Raw genomic sequence first — 21,097 nt, forward strand, 5'->3', positions numbered from 1 at the left:
GCAACTAAGAAGACCAAGAGGGAGTCATCCCTCACCCCTCAATTGGATCTCTGTTTATTTTCAAGTTACAGTGACAGGAGAAATCAAACTGAAAGGCACAAGGATAATCTTATGTACTCATCATTCCAGGGAAGATTATGCCAGCTGTCCCTGTTCTGTGATAGAGTTGTTAAGCACTCTGAGAAACTACTGTCTGGCATTAGTGTTTGGCCATAAGTTTAAAAGATTGTACTATACCACATTTAGCCAAAACTAAATGCTAAAGTCACTTTAGAAACTATCAGATCCATGAATAGAGAGAATACCCTACTAGTTTCTCTTGAATTGAAATCCTTATCAGTTAGAAATGCAAGCTTTTGGAGTTGTCTGGTTTGTACCAAACAGCCATCTTTTTCTGGTTTTCAATTATCAATAGAGCAGAGCTATTTCTTCCAAGGACAAAAATAGGTTACAGTTGTAAGTTAAAAGCTTTTCCCTTAGCCTGGAAACTTCTCAAATCCAGTAAAAAAAAGTAACACATCAATTCATCTTTCAATCAAAGAACACCTTTAAAAGCCTGCTGATGGCTTAGTATTTTCCTTTGACCAATAAAATTGGTCTGAATCTACTGAATTTGCCTTTTATGCCCAACTGAAATTGTGTCTTTAGAAACACAGCTTCTTGGATATTGTTTTAGTACATGAAAAAAAAATGCTCTCAGGATTGATCTCCAGACTTGATATTTTTTTTCTCTACACTTAGGTATTTTCCTCAGAAATTATACCAGCTCCAAGTAAGAATCTGAACTTTTACCAGGATGATGATGATAATGATAATTCTTACATCACACTTTACAAATTACTCTCACATGCATTCCTTTGATTTTTTTCACTTTCTGTGAGATGCCTAGGCATTACTATCCCTGTTTTACAGATGAAGAAACTGAGGCCCAGAAAGGTTAAATAACTTGCCCAAGATTATACCATAGGTAAGTAGAAGAGAAAACTAGGACCCAGGTCTTCTAACTCCAAGCCCAGGGCTTTCTCCATTGCACCATGATGGAACATGTAGAAAAAGAATTCCTAGGCAGCAGGCCTTGTCTGGCAGGCCTCTAGGCCCATATGCTGCTGTCCTTCTCACTTAGACTCTTACCAGAAAAGAAAATGAAGCTGTTCATGCTACATACACCCTAAGGATTTCAGGGTTTGGGAAAATGAAGAAAAGTTCTTAATCACAAAAGTTGCTAATACAGAATGACTCTCTCCTTCTGAACTCTAGTTGTCTTTCCATACATTTTCTTTTCTTTTTCTTTTTTTTTTCTTTTTTGACTTTTTTTTCCAATTCCATCATAGTTCACTTTTAAAATTTTGTCTCTCATAACAACCTCAGGAGATAAGCAACAAAAATATTATCCCCATTTTTCAGATGTGGAAATTGATACTTTAGAGATTATACTGAGAAAATATCTGAGCCAAGATTCAGTTAGATCTTCTGACCCCCAAATCCAAATTTCTTCTCCTAATGTCCTATTTCCTTTCTAAATAAGAGAATTGAGAGGACTTCAAAGAAAAAGATCACGGTGACTAAAAAGGCCTTCTTAGCATTTGGGTCAACCTCATTACATAAGATAAGGAAATTGAAGGCCCAGTGATTCCCCCAAGAATTTCTACCAAGTAAATACCATCATACTTGGAATCTGAAGGAAACCTGAATCACACGCATTCGTAGAAGCTGAGCAGGGAGCTCTGTACATTGGAAAAGACATCCAGTCTAACTCCTCTGCTATCATTCTAGGGATACTGTCTACAGCATTCCCAGCAGAGAGCCATCCATCCTCTGAAGGCTTTATGAAAAAAATACACACACTCCTCTCAAAGCAGTCCATTCCAGGCTGGGGGCAGTTCTTAAGTATTAAGAAGTTTTTTCATTATATCAAACTTATATCTGTTTAGGGGGCCAAGTAGAAAAAGACTAATGACAGGCTTTCTAAAAACTAGTTCTTTAGATACTTAAAAATAACCTTCATTATTTAGAGTATGATCTGTCTTTCTACCACTCATTCTGGTATGTTCTCTAAAATCTCACTAGGCCTTCCTCTGAATGTGCTCCAGCTTGCCAGTGTTCTTCCTAAAATGTAGCACCCAGAGCTAAAAACATTGCTCATGGTGCTGTCTATCCAAGCAGATAAATAGTTGGTCTGGGACTTCTCTCACTCTGAACTCTCCCCTTTTTTTGGCTGCTGTGTCATATTTTAGACTTATATTGAATTTGTAGACTATCAAAGTCCTCAGATTATTTTCTCAGATCCTTCTTACACAAATAATCATCGAGTTACCTCTTTCATCTCAGAGTCATGTGACTGAATTTTTTTTTTAACTCAAATTAGGTCTTTACATTTCTCCCTATTAATTTAACCTCTTTAGATGTTTTATGATGTTAACTCTTCACTAAGTTTTGTCTTTGACACTAATTCACTATGTGAATTACTGACTCCACCTCTTAGTGACTCAGTTTCCTCATTTGAAAGATGGAGATAGCATTTGCATTATGTTCTTCACTGGGTTGTTGTGAGGAAAGCATATGAATATTGTAATTCTTAAAGAACTATAAGAATGTAAGTTATGAGAAAACTGAAGCATCATATATCTCTGGGAAAGGGAATGATAAGACCATTATTAATTTACACTAAAATGTTGACAATCATTACCTGAGATCAGATTTTGATTGGAGGGAAGAGGGGAAGATGGGAGAAAAGACTATGGGAGAAAAGACTACAGCCAAAAGGATACAGAGTATACAACAAACTGCCAAGAGGGAGAAAGGGGCAACAAAGGCACCAAACATAAATTTCACCTATGCTATTAAATTTAACCTAATACCCTCAAATGAACCAGCAGGTGTTGCCTTCACCCACATCTTCAGTAAGTAGCTCTGATTTTGCGTTATCTGCACTGGAAAGATATATACCCTTAGCTGCAGAGCTTATAGCTGTGGCATTCCAAGAAACAAGAAGACCCAATAGAAAAAAAAAATTTCTCTCCAGATTACTTAACCCCACATCTGTTTGCATGAAAGGTGATCAGATATTTCTGAAAGTATCTAATAGTTTGAGGAGCATTGTTTGAAATATTCAAAATCCCACCAGGTTTTGGCTTCTAGACAATAATGTGGAATTTGGCAGAATAAATATCTAATTATATTTGGGGGGGAAATTTTGTTCAACTTAAAACAGATGCTTCATTGTTAATTTAATGAGCTTTTTCTCTTATATGAATACCAAGTTTTAATATAACAAAATATTTGTGCTTTTCCTGTTTTGTTTTATAGGCCCTGGAAGAGTTAGAATGTCATGGTGTTGCTGTATCAGAGCAAAACCGAGCAGAACTGGAACAGAAGATAGATGAAGCCAGAGAAAGTATCCGTAAAGCAGAGGTGAGACATCTCTCCTGACCCATTCCCTTGTGCACTACCCAGAGGAGCTGGCTACCAATTCTCATTGTTTATTTGCATGGCTCAAAACCCCCAGTTCACAATGTTTTCGGGAATTGAAAGATATCTATAAATATGTATATAAATATATATATATATATATATATATACATATATATATATATATGTATACACACAGAGAGAGGAGGAGGAGGAAAAGGAAAGACTTCTATTCTAAATCAGTGAATATTCAGTAGATATTCACTGAGCACAAACTTTGTTCTGTTTGCATGGCAGAGAGGGGAGTGTGATGATCGCGTATTTTAAAATCAGCCGGAGTCAGGAATTCAGGTTAAGGGAAAATCTTCAATCTTTATTCTTTTTGAGGTGAAGGGGGATTAGCAATGTGAGCAGCTGTGACAGGAACCAGCCAGCAGTCTCTCCCGCCTCCCTATCTGCCCCTCTACCTCCACCCACCAAAATCATCATTTCCTATCCAACACATCAGGACTTGCACAAAGAGTGGGCGGGGCCATTCTTTCTCCAGGCATATATATTAATAGAGGCTGATCCAATTACTATTTAGCTTCACGTGCTTGGGACCTCAGTGCATCAACTGGAGCTTCAGCCCATTACAGGGAAAAGGAAGATAGGTGGAGAGATGATTAAAGGAGTAAAAACAAGCATTAAAAAAAATGTATATTCTTTATCTTATATAAAAGTCTAAGGCAAAGATGTGTGAAAGAATAATCTCTAACATAAGTTCAATTGAAAATATTTCTAAGTGCCCTAAAGGACTGTGCTCTTGACATTGCTACAAATATAAAAAATTATATGTATACAAATAGGAAACCCAGGAAAAATGCTATCAAGAGAAAGAGGTTCCGCAAACATTAAATTCAACAAATATTTATAAATCACTTTCATCTGCAAGAGAGGAGTTGGCTTTATGGAAGAGTGGCATCTGAGTTAGATCTTGAAAGAAGAGTAGAAATATGAAACAGAAAAACTTTGAAGAATAGTTTATTCTAGGTATGATGGACAGTATGATCATAATCATGAAGAATATAAAAAAAGAGAAATGGAAAATAATCTACTTTGACAGAAACAGAACACATGAAGGGGTTTGTAGAAGAAAAAATTGAATAAATATGTTGGACACTTGTCAAGGTCCTTGAATGTAAGAATCAAGAGTTTAAATTTTCTTCAGAAAGCAGTAGAGAAACATAGATTAAGGTGGGGTGCTAGAAAGACTAGTTGGGCAAGAGTGTAGAGAATGGATTTGAGAAAAAATAAAATGGAAAGAGGAAAGCTAGTAAAGAGTTGCTATTACAATAGTCCATTCAATAAGAATTTGAACTTCAACTAAGTCAATTGTAGAAATAATGAAGAGGAGCGGGTCAGTGTGAGAGAGATTGCAAAGTCAGAAATGGTAGGATTTGACAACTGTTCGAATATAGAGAGTGAGAGATGGGAGAAAGTAAAAATTGGCAGAAAAGAATAAAAGATGACACCATAATTACTAGCCTCATTAAATGGAAAGTTAATGATATAAAAACAGAGAAGTCATTGGGTGAGAAAGGCAAATTTAAAGGAAAAGGTGATAAGTTTGAGGACTTAAAAAATAATTCTAACAAGCAATTGGAACTAATCTTTGGGACTACTATTCTGGAGAAAAATGGAGACGAGGCAGAGATAAAAATTTGTAAATCATGTACATTAAAATGATAATTGAAGAGTTGAGTAAGATCATCAGAAGAAAGTAGTAAAAGCAAAGCATCCTCATAATACATTTATAATCCATAAATGTAAATTACAGTATTTATTGTTATATTAATAAATAATACCAATCAGCAAGTATTTGGTCAAGTATTTTATGTCAAGCACAGGAGTAAGCACTGGGGATATAAAGAAAACAATAGAAGTCTGTCTTCAAGAAGCTTATATTCTAATAGGAGAGATAATGTACATAAATAGATACATAAAAGAAACATTCAAAATATATAGAAAGTAATTTCAAAGGCAAAAACACTAAAACTGGAGAGATGGTAAAAAAAAGTTAGATAAACTCCTACAGAAGTTGGGATTTGAACTAAGATTCTTGAAAGAGCCAAGGACAAAATTACAGAAGTACATTTCAGGAATGGGAGGCATCTTATCTTATCAACTATTGTTGGCCTCAGGACTTTGTCCTGGGTGTCTTCCCTTTTCCATACAGAGGCATGGAATGCAAAGACAGAGAGATGTGGGGTCATCTGTAAAAAGTAGCCAGCAGGTTACTGTGGCTGAAGTGTAGATGATAGAACATAAGACTGGAAAGGTGGGAAAGAACTCAGTGTGAGGAGCTTCAAATGCCAAACAAAAGACTTTCATTCCAGAGGCAAGAGGGAGCCATTGGAATTACTGGGATGGTGGAGGAAGTGACAAATTCTACTTTGAAAAAATGTTTTGAGTGCTGTTTGGAGAATGTATTGGAGAAAAAAAAGACTTATGGCTAGAAAATTAGCTAAAAGAATAGTGTGGTAATCCAGACAAAAGGTGATGAAGATCTGAACTGTAGTAATGATCATGTGAGTGGAGGGAAAAGGACATAGATGAGCATTGTTGTAAATGATAAGACCTGATTACTTGGTTCATTCAGCACAAAATATCAAGAATAATACTGAGGTTGCAAACCTATGTTACTGGGATTGTGCTAGTATCCTCGTCACTAATACGGAAGTTCAAAAGAGATAAAGGGAAATGAGTTTTATTTTTGACATGCTAAGTTTGAAATTCCTATGAGAAAGCTAGATCAAAATGTCCAATAAGCACTTAATTCTGAGACTAGGAGCTCAGCAATGAGACTAGAGTTGAATGCAGAAATTATCTGCATAAGGATGATAAATGAACCCATAAGAGCCAACAGACTTGCCAAGAGAGATAGTATATATAGAGTAGGGGTCCTCATACTGCTGCTTACAGGCCAAATGTGTATGTCAACCTATTTTTATAGCCTCCATCTAAGAATGACTTTTTACATTTAAAAAAAAATACAATAAAGCTATTTTAAGATGTAAAAATCATTCTTGGCCTTCCAAAGCACATTAAAAACAAGCTCTGGTCCAAATTTGGTCTGTGCTGTGCTTTGCCCAACCCCTAGATAAGGAAAAGGGAAGACATCCTAGCACAAAGCCCTGGGGGCCAACAATAGTTGATAAGAATGACTTGGACAAAGAACTAATAAAGTAAAGGGAGAAAAAGTAGCCCAAGAGGTAGGAGAACCAGGAGAGAATAGTATCACAAAAACCCAGAAAGAAAAGTGTCCAGGAAGAAAATGTGATTAGTAGTATTAAATACTTCAGAGAAGTCAAAAAGGATGACTATTTTTACAAGGAGTAAGCGATGGTTGGTAACCTTGAGAAGAATGGCTTTGAGTGAATGACATACTTGAGTACCAGATTAGAGAAGATTTAAAAGAAAATCAAGGAAGGGAAGTGGTAGTATCAAGTTTAGATGGCCTTTTCAAAAAGTTTAGCTGAAAAGTGGAGGAGTGATATAGAATATAGCTTGTAGAGAAGATGGAATATTTTTTAAGGATCATAAAGACATGAATATGTTTGTAAGCAATAGGGAAGATTAGAGAGAAAGTGAGGTTGATAGAAGTGGCAATTTGTTACAGAAGATAGGACTCACATAGGCAGGTACAGGCATTGACTTTGGGAAAGACTGAAATGATGGAAATAGTAGGACAATATTAGTGAACAGTATAGTGGAAATAGTAGGATAATAGTAGTATTAGAGGAATGCAAGATGAAGAGAAATGGACCTTGGTGAATGACCTCAGCTTTTTCTGGTATGTATAAGGCAAAGTTCTGAACAGAGATGATTGTGGGAAGAGGTGCCATGGGAGGCTGAAGAAAGGAAGAGAAGGTTGGGAATAGCCACTGTTTTGACGAATGTAATAGAGAAGTGATTAGGGAAAGATAGAAAGGTCGCCTTGCTACAGATAAGAGCTCAGTTCCAATCACAGTTTCTTCATGTGTCTTCTTCCATTTCTATTCAATAGCATATTAATAAGAATGAAGAGGACAACAGTTACAAAACACTCCTTACACAAAAAAAGATAGATCTAATGAATTAGACGACAGCTAGATAGTGCAATACATAGAATGCCAGGCCTGGAATCAGGAAAGCTCATCTTCCTGAGTTCAATTCCAACCTCAGATAATTCCTAGCTGTGCAACCTTGGGCAAATCACACAACATACATACATACATACATACATACATATATGTATATATATATATATATATATATATATATAATATATATATATATTTCTTCAACATACAGATTTCTTCAACAAATGTGCGAGTGTATATATATTCACATTTGTTGAAGAAATCTGTTTTTATCATATTCAAAGTACTTTGCTGGCCTTAAAGTACTAGAGATAGAGATATGTAGATATATGTATATGTGTATGAACACACACAAATATATGCTTACAAAAGAATGAAATTATAAAGCATTGGATTTGACCTCGGCTTGTCCAAACACAAGAATGACATCATGATTAATTAAACCTTATGACTAGTTGCTTATGAACAGTCCAAATATTGGGTTATGTCATTGTGCTATTTACAGTTATCACAAGTGTATTTGCATTTGATAAGATGGGATTCAAGTACATTATGGCCCTGTTTGGATCACCTGATTAATTCAGGAACTGAGCAGGATCTGCTATTGCTTAAAGTAGCTTTTAGTTCTAAATCATACTTTCTCCTGATGTTTTTTCTTTTTTAATCACATTTCCCAGTCATACATTATCTTTATCCAAGAAGAGTAGTGTGGGAAGTTCCTGAATTTGATCACAGGATCCCTGTATTCAGATCTTAGATCACATCTCTTAGAGCATCAGTCACATAAACTTTGCTCTGCCTCCCACATCAGGTTGTTGTGAGGATCGAATAAGATAACATATGAAAAGTTTTAAACTGCAGTAGCTTAAAACTGTACTGTAACTTTTGGGACATCTTATCTAATATCGAGTACCTAATTCTTTAGCACTTTAGAAGCTACACAGTTCTTTCCTGACAATAACCCTGCTGCAACCAAGGAATACAGTTGTTACTAAAATTCCATTTTGTAGTCAAACAAATTAAGGCTCAGGCTGTTAATTTGCCAGAGGGTGGTGCCTCTAAGTGATGGCTCTACAAGTCAAAGTCAGGTCTTCTAATTTCTTTGCCTTTTTTTTTTTTTTTTTTTTTTTGGTACATACCAGAACACATACAGAAAGAAACAATGAATAGCAAGTGAGCAGCAATTAATATTTTCATTTTAATTTATTCAATGTGTTGATATTTTACTGTTCACTTAATTAACTACAAAAATCAGTCACAGGAGTATGAAGAATAACTACTGGCTACATTGCTATTGTGCAGCTAGTGCAGTGAATAGAGCACTGGGCCTGGAGGCAGGAAAATCTGAATTCAAATCTGATCATAGGCATTTCCTAGCTGTATGACCCTGGGCAAGTCACTTCACCCAGACTGCCTCCATTTCCTTGTCTGTAAAATGAGCTTGGATGATGAAGTAGAACTACCCCAGTACTTCTGCCAAGAAAATGCCAAAGAGGCTCATGATGAGTCAGACTTGACTGAAAAACAACTTAACAACTTAGTGCTTCAAAATTTAGAAAATATATTATTCACAATAATTTCGTAAGTGATGGTACAAGAGTCATCATTCCTATTTGTAATTAAGAAAAAGAAGGCTCTTGAAAGTAGAAAGAATTGTCCCCAAGTCAGAGGGGACAGAGACAAGTCAGAGAGGGGTTGAAATCCCTACCTCCTGCCTTCAGGATCAGGCCACTTTATACTACACTGTGCTGCCTCTACTCCGTGTCACTCTGCTAGTTAGGCCTTGGGGACCTGTACCTTATAGATTCTTGTTTACATATTCACATTGTCCACTCTTTTCTCTGCAGCCTCTGATGCCCAGTGGTGTCTAGTTTTAACCATGTAAGACTAGGATTCCAAAAATTGTGCTTCTGAAGTACACTTATTTATAAACACATGTGGAATCAAATTGGAACCCAAATCATTTCATTTCTTCTTCAGCAGCCGTTTCTCCCTGCAATAGTCTTTTTTTTTTTTTTCAAATATTTATTTATTTTTTATTTAATAGCCTTTTATTTACAGGATATATGCATGGGTAACTTTACAGCATTAACAATTGCCAAACCTCTTGTTCCAATTTTTCACCTCTTACCCCCCCACCCCCTCCCCCAGATGGCAGGATGACCAGTAGATGTTAAATATATTAAAATATAAATTAGATACACAATAAGTATACATGACCAAAACGTTATTTTGCTGTACAAAAAGAATCAGACTCTGAAATATTGTACAATTAACTTGTGAAGGAAATCAAAAATCCTGCAATAGTCTTAATAGCTTAGAAGACTCCCTCTTTCTATAAACTGCTTTCTGAAATCCCAGACTCTTGGTTCTCCAATATATGCTTTTGTCTTCATATGTTTTACCTTTCAGTTCCAAGAAGTTAAAAGATACCTAAGCACAAGACATTATGTTCCTTTGTCCCAAGACTTTCCATTTAAACTAATGAAATTAAACTGAGGCTATATCCTGTTAATTTTTAACCCTTGCTACTTATATCACATACTTTCCAAATAAACTCTGCAGCCAGTAACTATTCAATTATTAAGTGCCTACTGTATGCAGCATATTGTGCCAAACATAAATTGATGGTAAGCATATACTATATGCAAAGCACTGGGCTGAGACTAGAATATTATTAAGCAAGTACTTAATGTGTTCATAGTTAGGAACTAAGAGTAGATAATGTACTTTTTTTCTAGTTTTAAAGTAATAAGCTTAAACATATGATACTTTATGATGACAGAGCATTTTTATGCATATTTCATTTGATTCTCACTGAAGTCTTGTTTAATCCATAACCTTTAATTTGCAAATGAGGAAGCTGCCTGAAAGAGATGAGAGAGAGCATGAGGCCACACACAGACAGTAACTATACTGAGGCAGTAGCACTTGAGCAGGGGGCTCCATTCCACCATGTTGCCTCCAAAGACTCTATGTCAGTTGCTTTAAGAAGGACATTAGTCCTAGACCCTCAAACTGAAAGCCAGATGCTCCACTGCTAAGACAATCCCAGATGCCTTACCTGTCCAGTGAGCCAAGAGTCTTGACTGATTATCCAGACAAGATGATGAAGGGCTAGACTAAGGAAAGGGAAAATACTTTTCTTTGCCTGTATACTATTGGCCTATATATGACATCATGATGAATCATCTCACCCTATTGCTTCAAGCAGTGGAGCAATTAGGAGGCACAGTGAATAAAACACCGGACCTGAAGTTCAGAAACCTCCTCTTCCAGAGTTCAAATCCAGACTCAACATAGTCACTAGCTGTGTGACCCTGGGCAAATTACTTAATCCTATTTGCCTAAGTTATCTTCTCTGTAAAGTGAATTGGAGAAAGGAAAGGGCAAATCTTTGCCAAGAAAGTCTCAAATGGGTTCATGAAAATTTAGACATGACCAAAGCCAAGCCCCATTGCATCGCATGACAATGAAAAGTAGTAAATATGTGTCACTGAATTTCACAAAAAGAAACGGAGAAAATGTGAAAAATTAAATACCAATAGAGGCAACTTTTAAATAGATAAAATAAAATAGATGATATGACTTTTTTCCCACTTCTGTAGCATTCTACAAGTTACAAAGCACTTCCCTCTAAATATCCCTATAAAATAGTAGTACACCTATCACCCTCATTTAACAGAGGCCAAAAGTAAGGCTCAGAGAGGGCAATTACTTAGTTAGGGACATGCACTGAAGATGTCTTAGAATTCCAGATCCAGTGTTCTTTCCACTCCATAAAGATGTCCCCCTACAAACAACACCTGGTAATAAGAGTAGCTAATTCACATTCTTAATTTGCTTTAAAGTTTGCAAGCATTCTTATCACAACCTTATGAGAACATAATAGCATAAGGATAATTGTCACCATTTTTTACTTGAGGAAACCAAGAATCTTAGGGAGTAACATTTAGCCCTTGGTCACTCAATTGGTAAATTTCAGAGCTGTGTAGTACCTGAACACAAGGTTTCTGACTTTTAAGTCCAGAACTCCTTCTCCTGTCTCACAGTGCTACAGAATTTAATCATTAGATGTTTTTGAACAGTGAGTGTACAATGGCAAATGCTGTCACCTGCCAGTGAATTGATGGAGAATGTTTCTGTCTCTAACTCCCTGAAACACCTTCAGTGAGCCCTTCCCGTTTTTAGAGTCTCAGTTTTTCCCTTTGAAAAATTTAAAGTTTGAATTTACTTGATCATTCAGGTCCAAATATCCATTTGGACCCAAGTTAAATTGTATTCATTTTTAAAATGAGAGTTCTTAAAACAAGCCCATCCTGAAGCCTGTTGATCTTTAAGGTAGGTTGTGGGCTCCATTTGACATAAAAGCTATTGGACAGACTTGACACATGCAAATCATTTGTTTTATTTTGTTTTTAAAATTAATTTACTTAACCTTGCAAGGGACAATGAAGGTTTGAATTGCCATCCACTTAACTGAGAGGTTTGCCAGGCTGATTTTCAAAATTACTGGCATATCTTTAACACACATTTGGAAACACTAAAAGATTCTTTTTAACTAGTTGTCAAAATGAAATACAAGCAGTTGGTACTTGAGAAAAAAAATAACCTTCTGGAATGCAGTTTTTTCTTTAAAAACTATACTTATCAGTGACTTTACAACATTATAACAGAAAGAATTAATTAGTGTTATTAATTTAGTTGAACCAAAATAAAGGTAAAAAATAATAAGTGGGCTTTCTGAGAAGTTATCTCCCTAAGACCACTTTTTCTCATGTAAAATGGTGATTATCATACTTTTATTTCCTGTTTTATATAGCTTTAGTGAGAGTAATACTTTCTCAACATTACAATATTATTATTATTTCAAAGATTTGCTATTTTATCTGTATTGAAATGACTTCCCCCATTGTATGTTGTTCCCAGGGAATAGCCTGCAAGTTATGTGGGATTTTCACCATTTTGCATAAGAAAAAACCCAGCTCAGCGAGGTGACTTCCCAAAAAGCCTATTTGGATCTTGGTTTGTGAAAACTATGTGTGGCAACTGATAATCCTCACAAGAATAATCTTAGAGAAGTGAGATCAATGTCTTGAACAAGAGACTATTTTGTACAGTGTTTTTCTCTGATTTAGAAAATTATATATTTATTTTCTGAGGCTAATATTCCAGTTCATCCTCCAAACTGCCACCAAAGTTATTTTTCTTAAGGGCAGGTGAAACCATGTCAAATACATTCAATACTCAGTAAACTTTCAGTGGCTTTCTAATACCTCTAGAATTAAATATAAACTCTTTTGTTTATTCTTTAAACCTAACTTGATTCCAGCCTGTCTTTCTAAGCTCATTGGGCAATATACTCTTTTTCCATACTCCTTGATCCAACCAAGCTACCTTCCTCTCTCTCATTCGTTACACACAGTATTATAGTACCCGTCTCCATACCTTCCCAAAGGCTGTCCCATGTGCTTCAAGTGCCTTCCCTATTTACCTATTCTCCAGAGAATCTCACTCTTCCTTGGAGATTCTTTTCAAATGCCACCTTTTATATAAAGCTTTCCTTGATCCTCTCAACTGCTAATTCCCTTTCTCTCAAAACAGTTAGATTTAACCGATTTGTATTTATTTGTAATTGTTACCTTTTATTTTCATCCTGCATAGACTTTGTATAGTCTTTAATTTCTTGTAAGTGTTGTTTCATTTATATCTCCAGCACCTAGTACAGTAGCTGACACATAGTAAGGACTTTAATAAAAGTCCTTTTTGACTTTTGTCCTTTTAAAATGCTTTCCTCCTCTCTTGGCTCAGTTTCCATATTTGTAAAATAAGAGGACTGGCCTTGAAAAACTTTGTGATTATGCAAAAAAAAAAAGTCATTAAACTCTTCATACACTTTGATCTAGCCATAGGAGTCACACTGTTTGGTATAAACCCCAAGAAGGTTAAAGACAGAAACAAAACTTCCTTGTGTACCATCATATTCATAGTAACACTTTTTGTGGTAGCAAAAATCCTGGATAGAAGTATGGTGCCAGTCAATTAGAAAAAGGCCAAGCAAATTGTAATATGAATGTACAGTATTATTGTCATTATACTCTAAGAAATTCTGTGAAGAATTCAGAAAAATAGTTAAGATTAATATAGGGTAAAGTAAGCAGAAACCGTTTACATGGTATATAAATAATAACATTAAGAGCAGTTGAACCCAGACTAAAATTATTTTAGTAAAAACAACAATAAAAACTAACTGAACTCATATTAATAGTATGAATTATGGAAAATGATGAAGCGGTAGTAGCTGCCATACTGAATGTAGACTAAAGTTCACATGGCCTCAGTGCTGTCCCCAGCACTGTCCAACCCAGAACTTTGATTTTCCAAAGGAGAAATTCCTATTATCTGTGTTCATAGGAGAAAACATTACTGTATCTACCAGAATATACATCTCTAGTACTGACTTTTACTGCATCGTCCTGCTCCAGAAATGTAGTAGTAAAAATGCTGATGTTGCTACCCAGAAAATGCCTAAGCTTTTCTTTTGCATTGAGAGCCTTTGCATTGAAAACTGGCTCAAACTGGTTCAAGATTAAATCTCTCAGAAAATAATTGGTCTGAATCAAATGCAGTTTTGAAGAAGTCTGTGGAAGATAAGTATGCTCACAAATCATCCCATCAGACAATGGTCTTTGAACTATGTGTGGCTGTCCAGAGACATAACCTAAGTAAAAGAGAGCTTATGAAAGGGGAGAGAAATGGATAACAACAGACCAAATCATCTGGAAGCTAGAAACATCAGTTAAAAAATTACTGTTCTCATCTTTTCATTGAGTGTTAGGGACCTTCATACATATCACACTGCAGCACACAGGCCTGTCACCTTCTTGAAAGCACCTTTTTAACACAATAAAAGTTTTATTTTCTATGGGTGTTCATATGCTGCCTGGTTTTTCATAAGTAGATTTTATACATACAAATAGATATAAATGTGAAAGATGTAATTTGTGATATTGTTAGCCAGAGGGTTTCACCTAAAATATGCTGAAGTCTTTGAGAAAATTATTCTGCAGAATCATTTCCTGCTCTTCTTCAGAAACATTTCTTTAGAACATTATTTAAAGAAAATTCAGAATGGATTTTATGATATTCCAGATGAGGTTATTGCAAAAGAATATATCTCTAGCCTGAATGTGTATGGTTAGCTTTGGAAAATGACATTAAAACAATCTTATTATGGTAAGGTGAGACAACAGTTGCTCAAACACGCTTTCTTTGTGTGTGTGAAGGGGGTGGTGGTGGTGAAGAGATTACTGGAATGGAATTTTATATATGCTATTCAACAGGGGCCTTTCAATTATCAGTTTTATTTATCTTCATTATAAGAAAAAGATGGCTTATAGAGGACATAATGTTTTAAAAAAAAAAACTGATGTTTAAAAAAAAGGAATCAATAAAACTAGTTAAATTAAATGAAAGCATTGAACTAGATGATTCCTTCCCATTCCAAATCCCAGGAACTGGAAGAATGTAGCTCTGTCCTCAGTTGCATGACAGCCTGATAGGCCAGATAATGCCATCCTTTTTTCATTGCATTCCTGTAGCACCTTCAAGATTATGAGGCATTTTCCTTGCACTGGAGAGGTAATTTATTATAGCAAAAGTTCCTGTCAGTTAGATCTAAGGGAAAACTTAATGATTCTGAGTTACAAACAAAATAGAATAGGTTCTCAAAGAATATTTTTAAATATTTATATCTTGGCAAAATAAAATGAGCTTTTTCCGACAATGTTTCAATCAGTCAACAAGATTTAAATACCTACTATGTGTCAGGTACTGTGCTGGATATTGCAGATATAAACAGAGTAAATGAAATAGTTGCTATTCAGAAGGAGATAACAGGGAGACAGTAAGAATGCAAATAAGCACATATAGCATGTCTATAAAAAGTTGAGATAGTTGAAGTCAGGAAAGCCTTTGCTCTAGCAGGGTCTTAAAAGAAGAGAGGATTTCTGTGAGGTGCAGATTTGGAAGGGCAACAAGCATACAGGGGCAGAAGTGGGAGATGGTGAAATATTCTATGTGGAGAACTTTGGTTGGATCATAGAGTGCTGAAAGAGGAGGGAGGCACAATTAATTATTCTGGAAAGAGAGATTAAGATAAGGTCGTGAAGGGCTTTTAAAAAGCCAGGCAGAATAGTTTACATTTAATCAATCCTAGAGATAATAGAGAGCCACTGGAGCTTACTGAAGAGAGAAGCAATGTGATCAGATTTATTCTGTAGCAGGGGGTAGAGAGGTAGTATAGAGGGAAGAAGTGGATTAAAATGGAGCAAAACTTGAAACTAGGAGACCATATAGGAGTCCACTGCAGTAATCCAAGTCAGAGGTGAAAAGGGCCTACTTAAAGATGGTAATAATGTGAGTAATGAGAAAGAGTCCAATGAGAGATTTTTTTTTTAATTTTATTTTTTTTATTTAATAGCCTTTTATTTATAGGTTATATGTATGGGTAACTTTACATCATTGACAATTGCCAAACCTCTTGTTCCAATTTTTCCCCTCTTATCCCCCACCCCCTCCCCCAGATGGCAGGATGACCAGTAGATGTTAAATATATTAAAATATAAATTAGATACACAATAAGTATACATGACCAAACCATTATTTTGCTGTACAAAAAGAATCAGACTCTGAAATATTGTACAATTAGCTTGTGAAGGAAATCAAAAATGCAGGTGTGCAAAAATATAGGGATTGGGAATTCAATGTAATGGTTTTTAGTCATCTCCCAGAGTTCTTTCGCTGGGTGTAGCTGGTTTAGTTCATTACTGCTCCATTGGAAATGATTTGGTTGATCTCATTGCTGAGGATGGCCAGGTCCATCAGAATTGATCATCATCTAGTATTGTTATTGAAGTATATAATGATCTCTTGGCCCTGTTCGTTTCACTCAGCATCAGTTTGTGTAAGTCAATGAGAGATGTTTTAGAGGAAGAAACAAAAAGATGTGTCAACTGATTTCATATTGAGAATGAGAAGCTGAGAATAACACCACAATTATAAACTTGAGCAACTAGGAGAATATCTTCGAAAGAAATAGGGAGTTTGGAAAAGCAGGGGTTTTGGGGGGGGAGGGTAGTAATAAATTCTGGGTTAGACTGTTGAGTTTAATATGTTTTCAGGGCATACAGTTTTAAAAATCTGATGGTTGATTGCAGAATTGAACTTCAAAGGAAAAACTGAATCTGAATATTTACAGAAAACCTGGATAGAATATGGAACCACCTCCCCCTCCCCAGAAAATAGAACATGGATGATAAGTCACTGAAGAGGATTGAATGAGATGCTAGACAATAGAGCAGAGAATCATGTCAGAGTATGTATCCAGGAAGATATGGTGGTTAAAAGGGTCAAATTCAGCAAATAAATTAAGATGGATGAGGGCTAAGAAAATTGGAATTTTAATAGATCATTGGCAACTTTGAAATGAACAGTTTTCATTTGAATGAGGTCAGAAGCCAGACTGTAAAGCTAAGAGAACGAGAAGAAGGAAATTAAGACAAGGAGTGTGAATCGCTTTTTCTAGGAGTTTGGCTTGAGAAAGGAAGGAAAACTGTAGAATAGTAGCTTAAGGGGATAATAAGATCTAATGAAGACCTTTCTTGAAAGACAGGAAAAATTTGGTTGCTTTTGAAAATGATGAGGAATTAGTGATGAGAAAGAGGCCTGAGGTTGTAGTCTTCTGGAAAAGATAGAAAAGGATGGGAGTCACTTGAAGATAGTTTGGCTTTAGCAAGGAGAAAGACCACCTCACTGTTAGAGAATGAGATGGTATAAAAGGTTTTTAGGTCAAGAGAAGAGAAAAAGAAAGAACTCTCATCAAATGATCTCAATTTTTTCAATTCGGAGGTAAGGTCCTTACCTGAGAAAGCTGAGCTAAGAGGTGTAGAAGTGTGATGACCACGTATTTTAAAATCAGTCAGAGTCAGGAATTCAGGTTAAGGGAAAATCTTCAATCTTTAATCTTTGTGGAGGTGAAGGGGGATTGGAGGTGAAGGGGGATCGGGATAGCAATATGAGCAACTGTGACAAGAAGCCAGCCAGCAATCTCTCCTCGCCTCTCTTCCTGCCCCTCTGCCTCCACCCACCAAAATCGTCATTTCCGATACAACACATCAGGACTTTCACAAAAAGTGGGAGGGGGACATTCTTTCTCCAAGCATATATATTAATAGAGTATGGTCCAATTACTATTTAGCCTCATGTGCTTGGGACCTCAGTGCATTAACTCAAGCTTCAGCCCATTACATGGAAGGCTTGAAAGAAAAGAAAATTTAGAACAACTTTTGTGGGGACTGAAACAGGAATCAATTTGGAAGGAATAAAAGGGCCCCATTGCAGTTGGATGATATAAATTTCTAATATACACAACCAGCATGGTTGTGAAACTTCCTCTAGTTTCCTTCAGGACCTGAAGTCCAACTCTTCATGAGTTGGATGTTGGAAGCCATCCAGGATTAAGGTTTATCCAGGAATGAAAGGTTAAAGGACTGGTAGGCAAGGGATTTGAGATACCCAGAGAGTCATCTTTCTATAGATTCTTTTAAAAAAATTTTATTAAAGCTTATTTTCAAAACATATATGCATTGATAATTTTTTGAAAATCTTGTGTTCCTATGGGAAATGAGCATGAACCACAACATAGCATTTCCACTCCCTCTGTTTTTGTCCACTTGCATTTTTTATTTCCTTGTCAGGTTATTTTTACCTTAAGTCTAAGTCTGATTTTTCTTGTGCAACAAAATAACTGTATGGATATGTATACATATATTGTATTTAATATATACTTTAACATATTTAACATGTATGGGTCTACCTGCCATTTAGAGGAAGGGGGTGGAAGGAAGGAGGGAAAAAGTTGGAACAGGTTTTGCAAGGGTCAATGCTGAAAATTACCCATGCATATATCTTGTAAATAAAAAGCTATAATAAAAAAAAAAAATCTTGTGTCCCAAATTCCCCTTTCCTCCCACCCCATCCCTTAAATGGCAAACAATCCAATATATGTTAAACATATTAAAATTTATGTTAAAATCAATATATGTATATATATATTGTATATATATATGTATACATATTATCTTGTTGCACAAGAAAAATCAGATTAAAAGGGGAAAAATGAGAAAGAAAAAATACAAGCAAACAACAACATAAAGAATGAAAATGCTATGTTGTGATCCACACTCAGTTCCCACAGTTCTTTCTCTGGGTGTGATCTGGATCACAAGATCACTGGAACTGACTTGAATCATCTCATTGTTGAAAAGAGCCACGTCCATCAGAATTGATCATTATATAATCTTGTTGTTGCTGTGTACAATGTTCTCCTGGTCCTGCTCATTTCACTTACCATCAGTTCATGTAAGTCTCTCCAGGATTCTCTGAAATCATCTTGCTGATCATTTCTTACAGAACAATAATATTCCACAACTTTCTATAGATTCTTTCCAAGGTGTCAATGACTACTTGTAGCTTGACAGAGTGCTTTCTACAATGACAATTAATACAATTTATCTTTACAAAGTAATTTAGAATTTACAAATGTTTTCCTCATAACTCTGCAAGGCAGGGAATATCCATATTAAAGTCTTTATTTTACAAATAAGAAAACAAGATCAGATAAGCAACTTGTCTAAAATCTCTTTGCTCATAAGTGGCCAAAGCCAGAGTTCACACTCTAAGTTCTTCCCACCATGTTAGTTTGTTTGCTTCTAGTACAAGATATTTTCCATATACAACATACATTGTAGCTTCTAGATCTCAATCTGTGGTTCTGTGCTTCTGCCTAAGGAAAGACCTGGGTTCAAGGGTCAGATATACCACTTATTCAAAAGTCATAGATTTTTGTTTTTATCAGAAGCCAGAATATAGAGAAATTAAGTGGTACTTTTCTTTTCTTATTCACTAGTATTTTATTTTTTCAATTACATGGAAAGATAGTTTTCAACATTCATTTTTATAAAATTTTGAGTTCCAGATTTTTCTCTCCCTGCTTTTACTTCCCCCCTCTCCAAGACAGTAAGCAATCTGATATAGATTATATGTATACTGTCATTTTAAATATATTTTCATATTAATCATTTTATGAGAGAAAAATCAGAACAAAAGGAAAAACCATAATAAAAAAAAAAGCAAACAAAAAGAAAAAAAAAAGGTGAAAATACTATGCTTCAAAATACATTAGGTCTTCATAGTTCTCCCTCTGGATATAGATGGCATTTTCTGTCTCAGATCTGTTGGATCACTGTTACTGCTGAGAAGAGCTAAGTCTATCACAGTTGATCATCATATAATTTTGTTGTTGCCCTATACAATGATCTCCTGGTTCACTCACCATCAATTCATGTAAGTCTTTCCAGGAAAAGTCATAGATTTAGAGCTTGATCATAGAGATTGTGTAATCTAGCCTGAATCTCTAATACCAGTCCTCCATTGTTGCTGTTCATCTATTCAGTTTTATCCAACTTTTCATGACTCTAGTGAACCACACTGCCCATGTAGTTTTCTTGGCAAAGATATTAAAGTCATGTGCCATTTTCTTCTCATGACTTAAGGTGTGACTTAAGGTAAACAGAGATTAAGTCCTTGATTCCGGGGTCACACAGCTAGTTAGTGGCTAAATCTGAGTTTGAACTCAGGTCTTCCTGACTCCAGACCTAGCGCTTTATCCACTGAGCTGCCTCGCGCCTCCTGATATTATAGAGCTGACCTCCATTACTGTCTATTTGTTAGAAATTTCTACCTGGATGTTTTGATGGCACCTCAAATTCAACATGTTGAACATAGAACTTATTATCTTCCCTGCAAAATCTGTTACAGGGAACTCACACCCTGCCCAAGCTTCCCTATTTCCATTAAGTATATTACTCTCAATCCACCCAGCACCACAACTTTAATGTGACCTTTGACCACTCTTATTCATTCTTTCTCCTACTCCTTCCCTCCCTTTCTCCTTTCCTTCCTGTCTCTGTCTCCCTCTCTCTCTGCTAAACTTCCACAGCATCTTTTGTGCCTGTCTCCTCTCCACATCCATAGCTAAAACCTAATTCAAACCCTCAACCTCTTTGACCTAGAATTTTGCAATAATTTCCTCATTAGATTCCCTGTTTCTGATACTTCCCTTCTCCAGTTTATCCTTTGCAGTCACCAGAATAATTTTCCTAAGGCACAGGTCTGGCCATGTTATATCAATTATCAGAAATCTTCTGTGGCTCTTTCTTGTTTTTTTTGATACCTTAAAGATCCTTCTGCCTGGTCCTCTGGATATTACCCTTTTGCAACATGCCATTTTCTATCTCTGAACATTTGCAAAAGTCATTCTGTGTACCTAGAGAAAGCTCCCTCCTCGCTTCCAACTCTCAGGACACTTTCTTTAAGGTTCATCACGGAACTCTCTTCTAATTATCTTTCCCTCATCCCAACTATTGGTCATATTTTCTTCTTCTCATTACTTTGTATTTACATATCTATGTACTTGTATTTTTCCTTTTTTTCTCACCCCCAAT

The 21,097-nt window shown here is 35.8% G+C and overlaps 1 protein-coding gene across 2 annotated transcripts in view; it reads left to right on the plus strand.

Moving 5' to 3' along the window:
• The window catches only part of FCHSD2 (FCH and double SH3 domains 2), a 354,207-nt gene that overhangs the window by 263,639 nt on the left and 69,471 nt on the right, over positions 1 to 21,097 (plus strand). For both annotated transcript variants that reach the window (XM_031961492.1, XM_031961491.1), the window contains exon 12: positions 3,307 to 3,411. In XM_031961492.1, the coding sequence (XP_031817352.1) occupies positions 3,307 to 3,411 (105 nt within the window). The remainder of the gene's footprint in view (positions 1 to 3,306; positions 3,412 to 21,097) is intronic.

Source organism: Sarcophilus harrisii, chromosome 3, assembly GCF_902635505.1.
Source record: "Sarcophilus harrisii chromosome 3, mSarHar1.11, whole genome shotgun sequence".
NCBI classification, from domain to species: domain Eukaryota; kingdom Metazoa; phylum Chordata; class Mammalia; order Dasyuromorphia; family Dasyuridae; genus Sarcophilus; species Sarcophilus harrisii.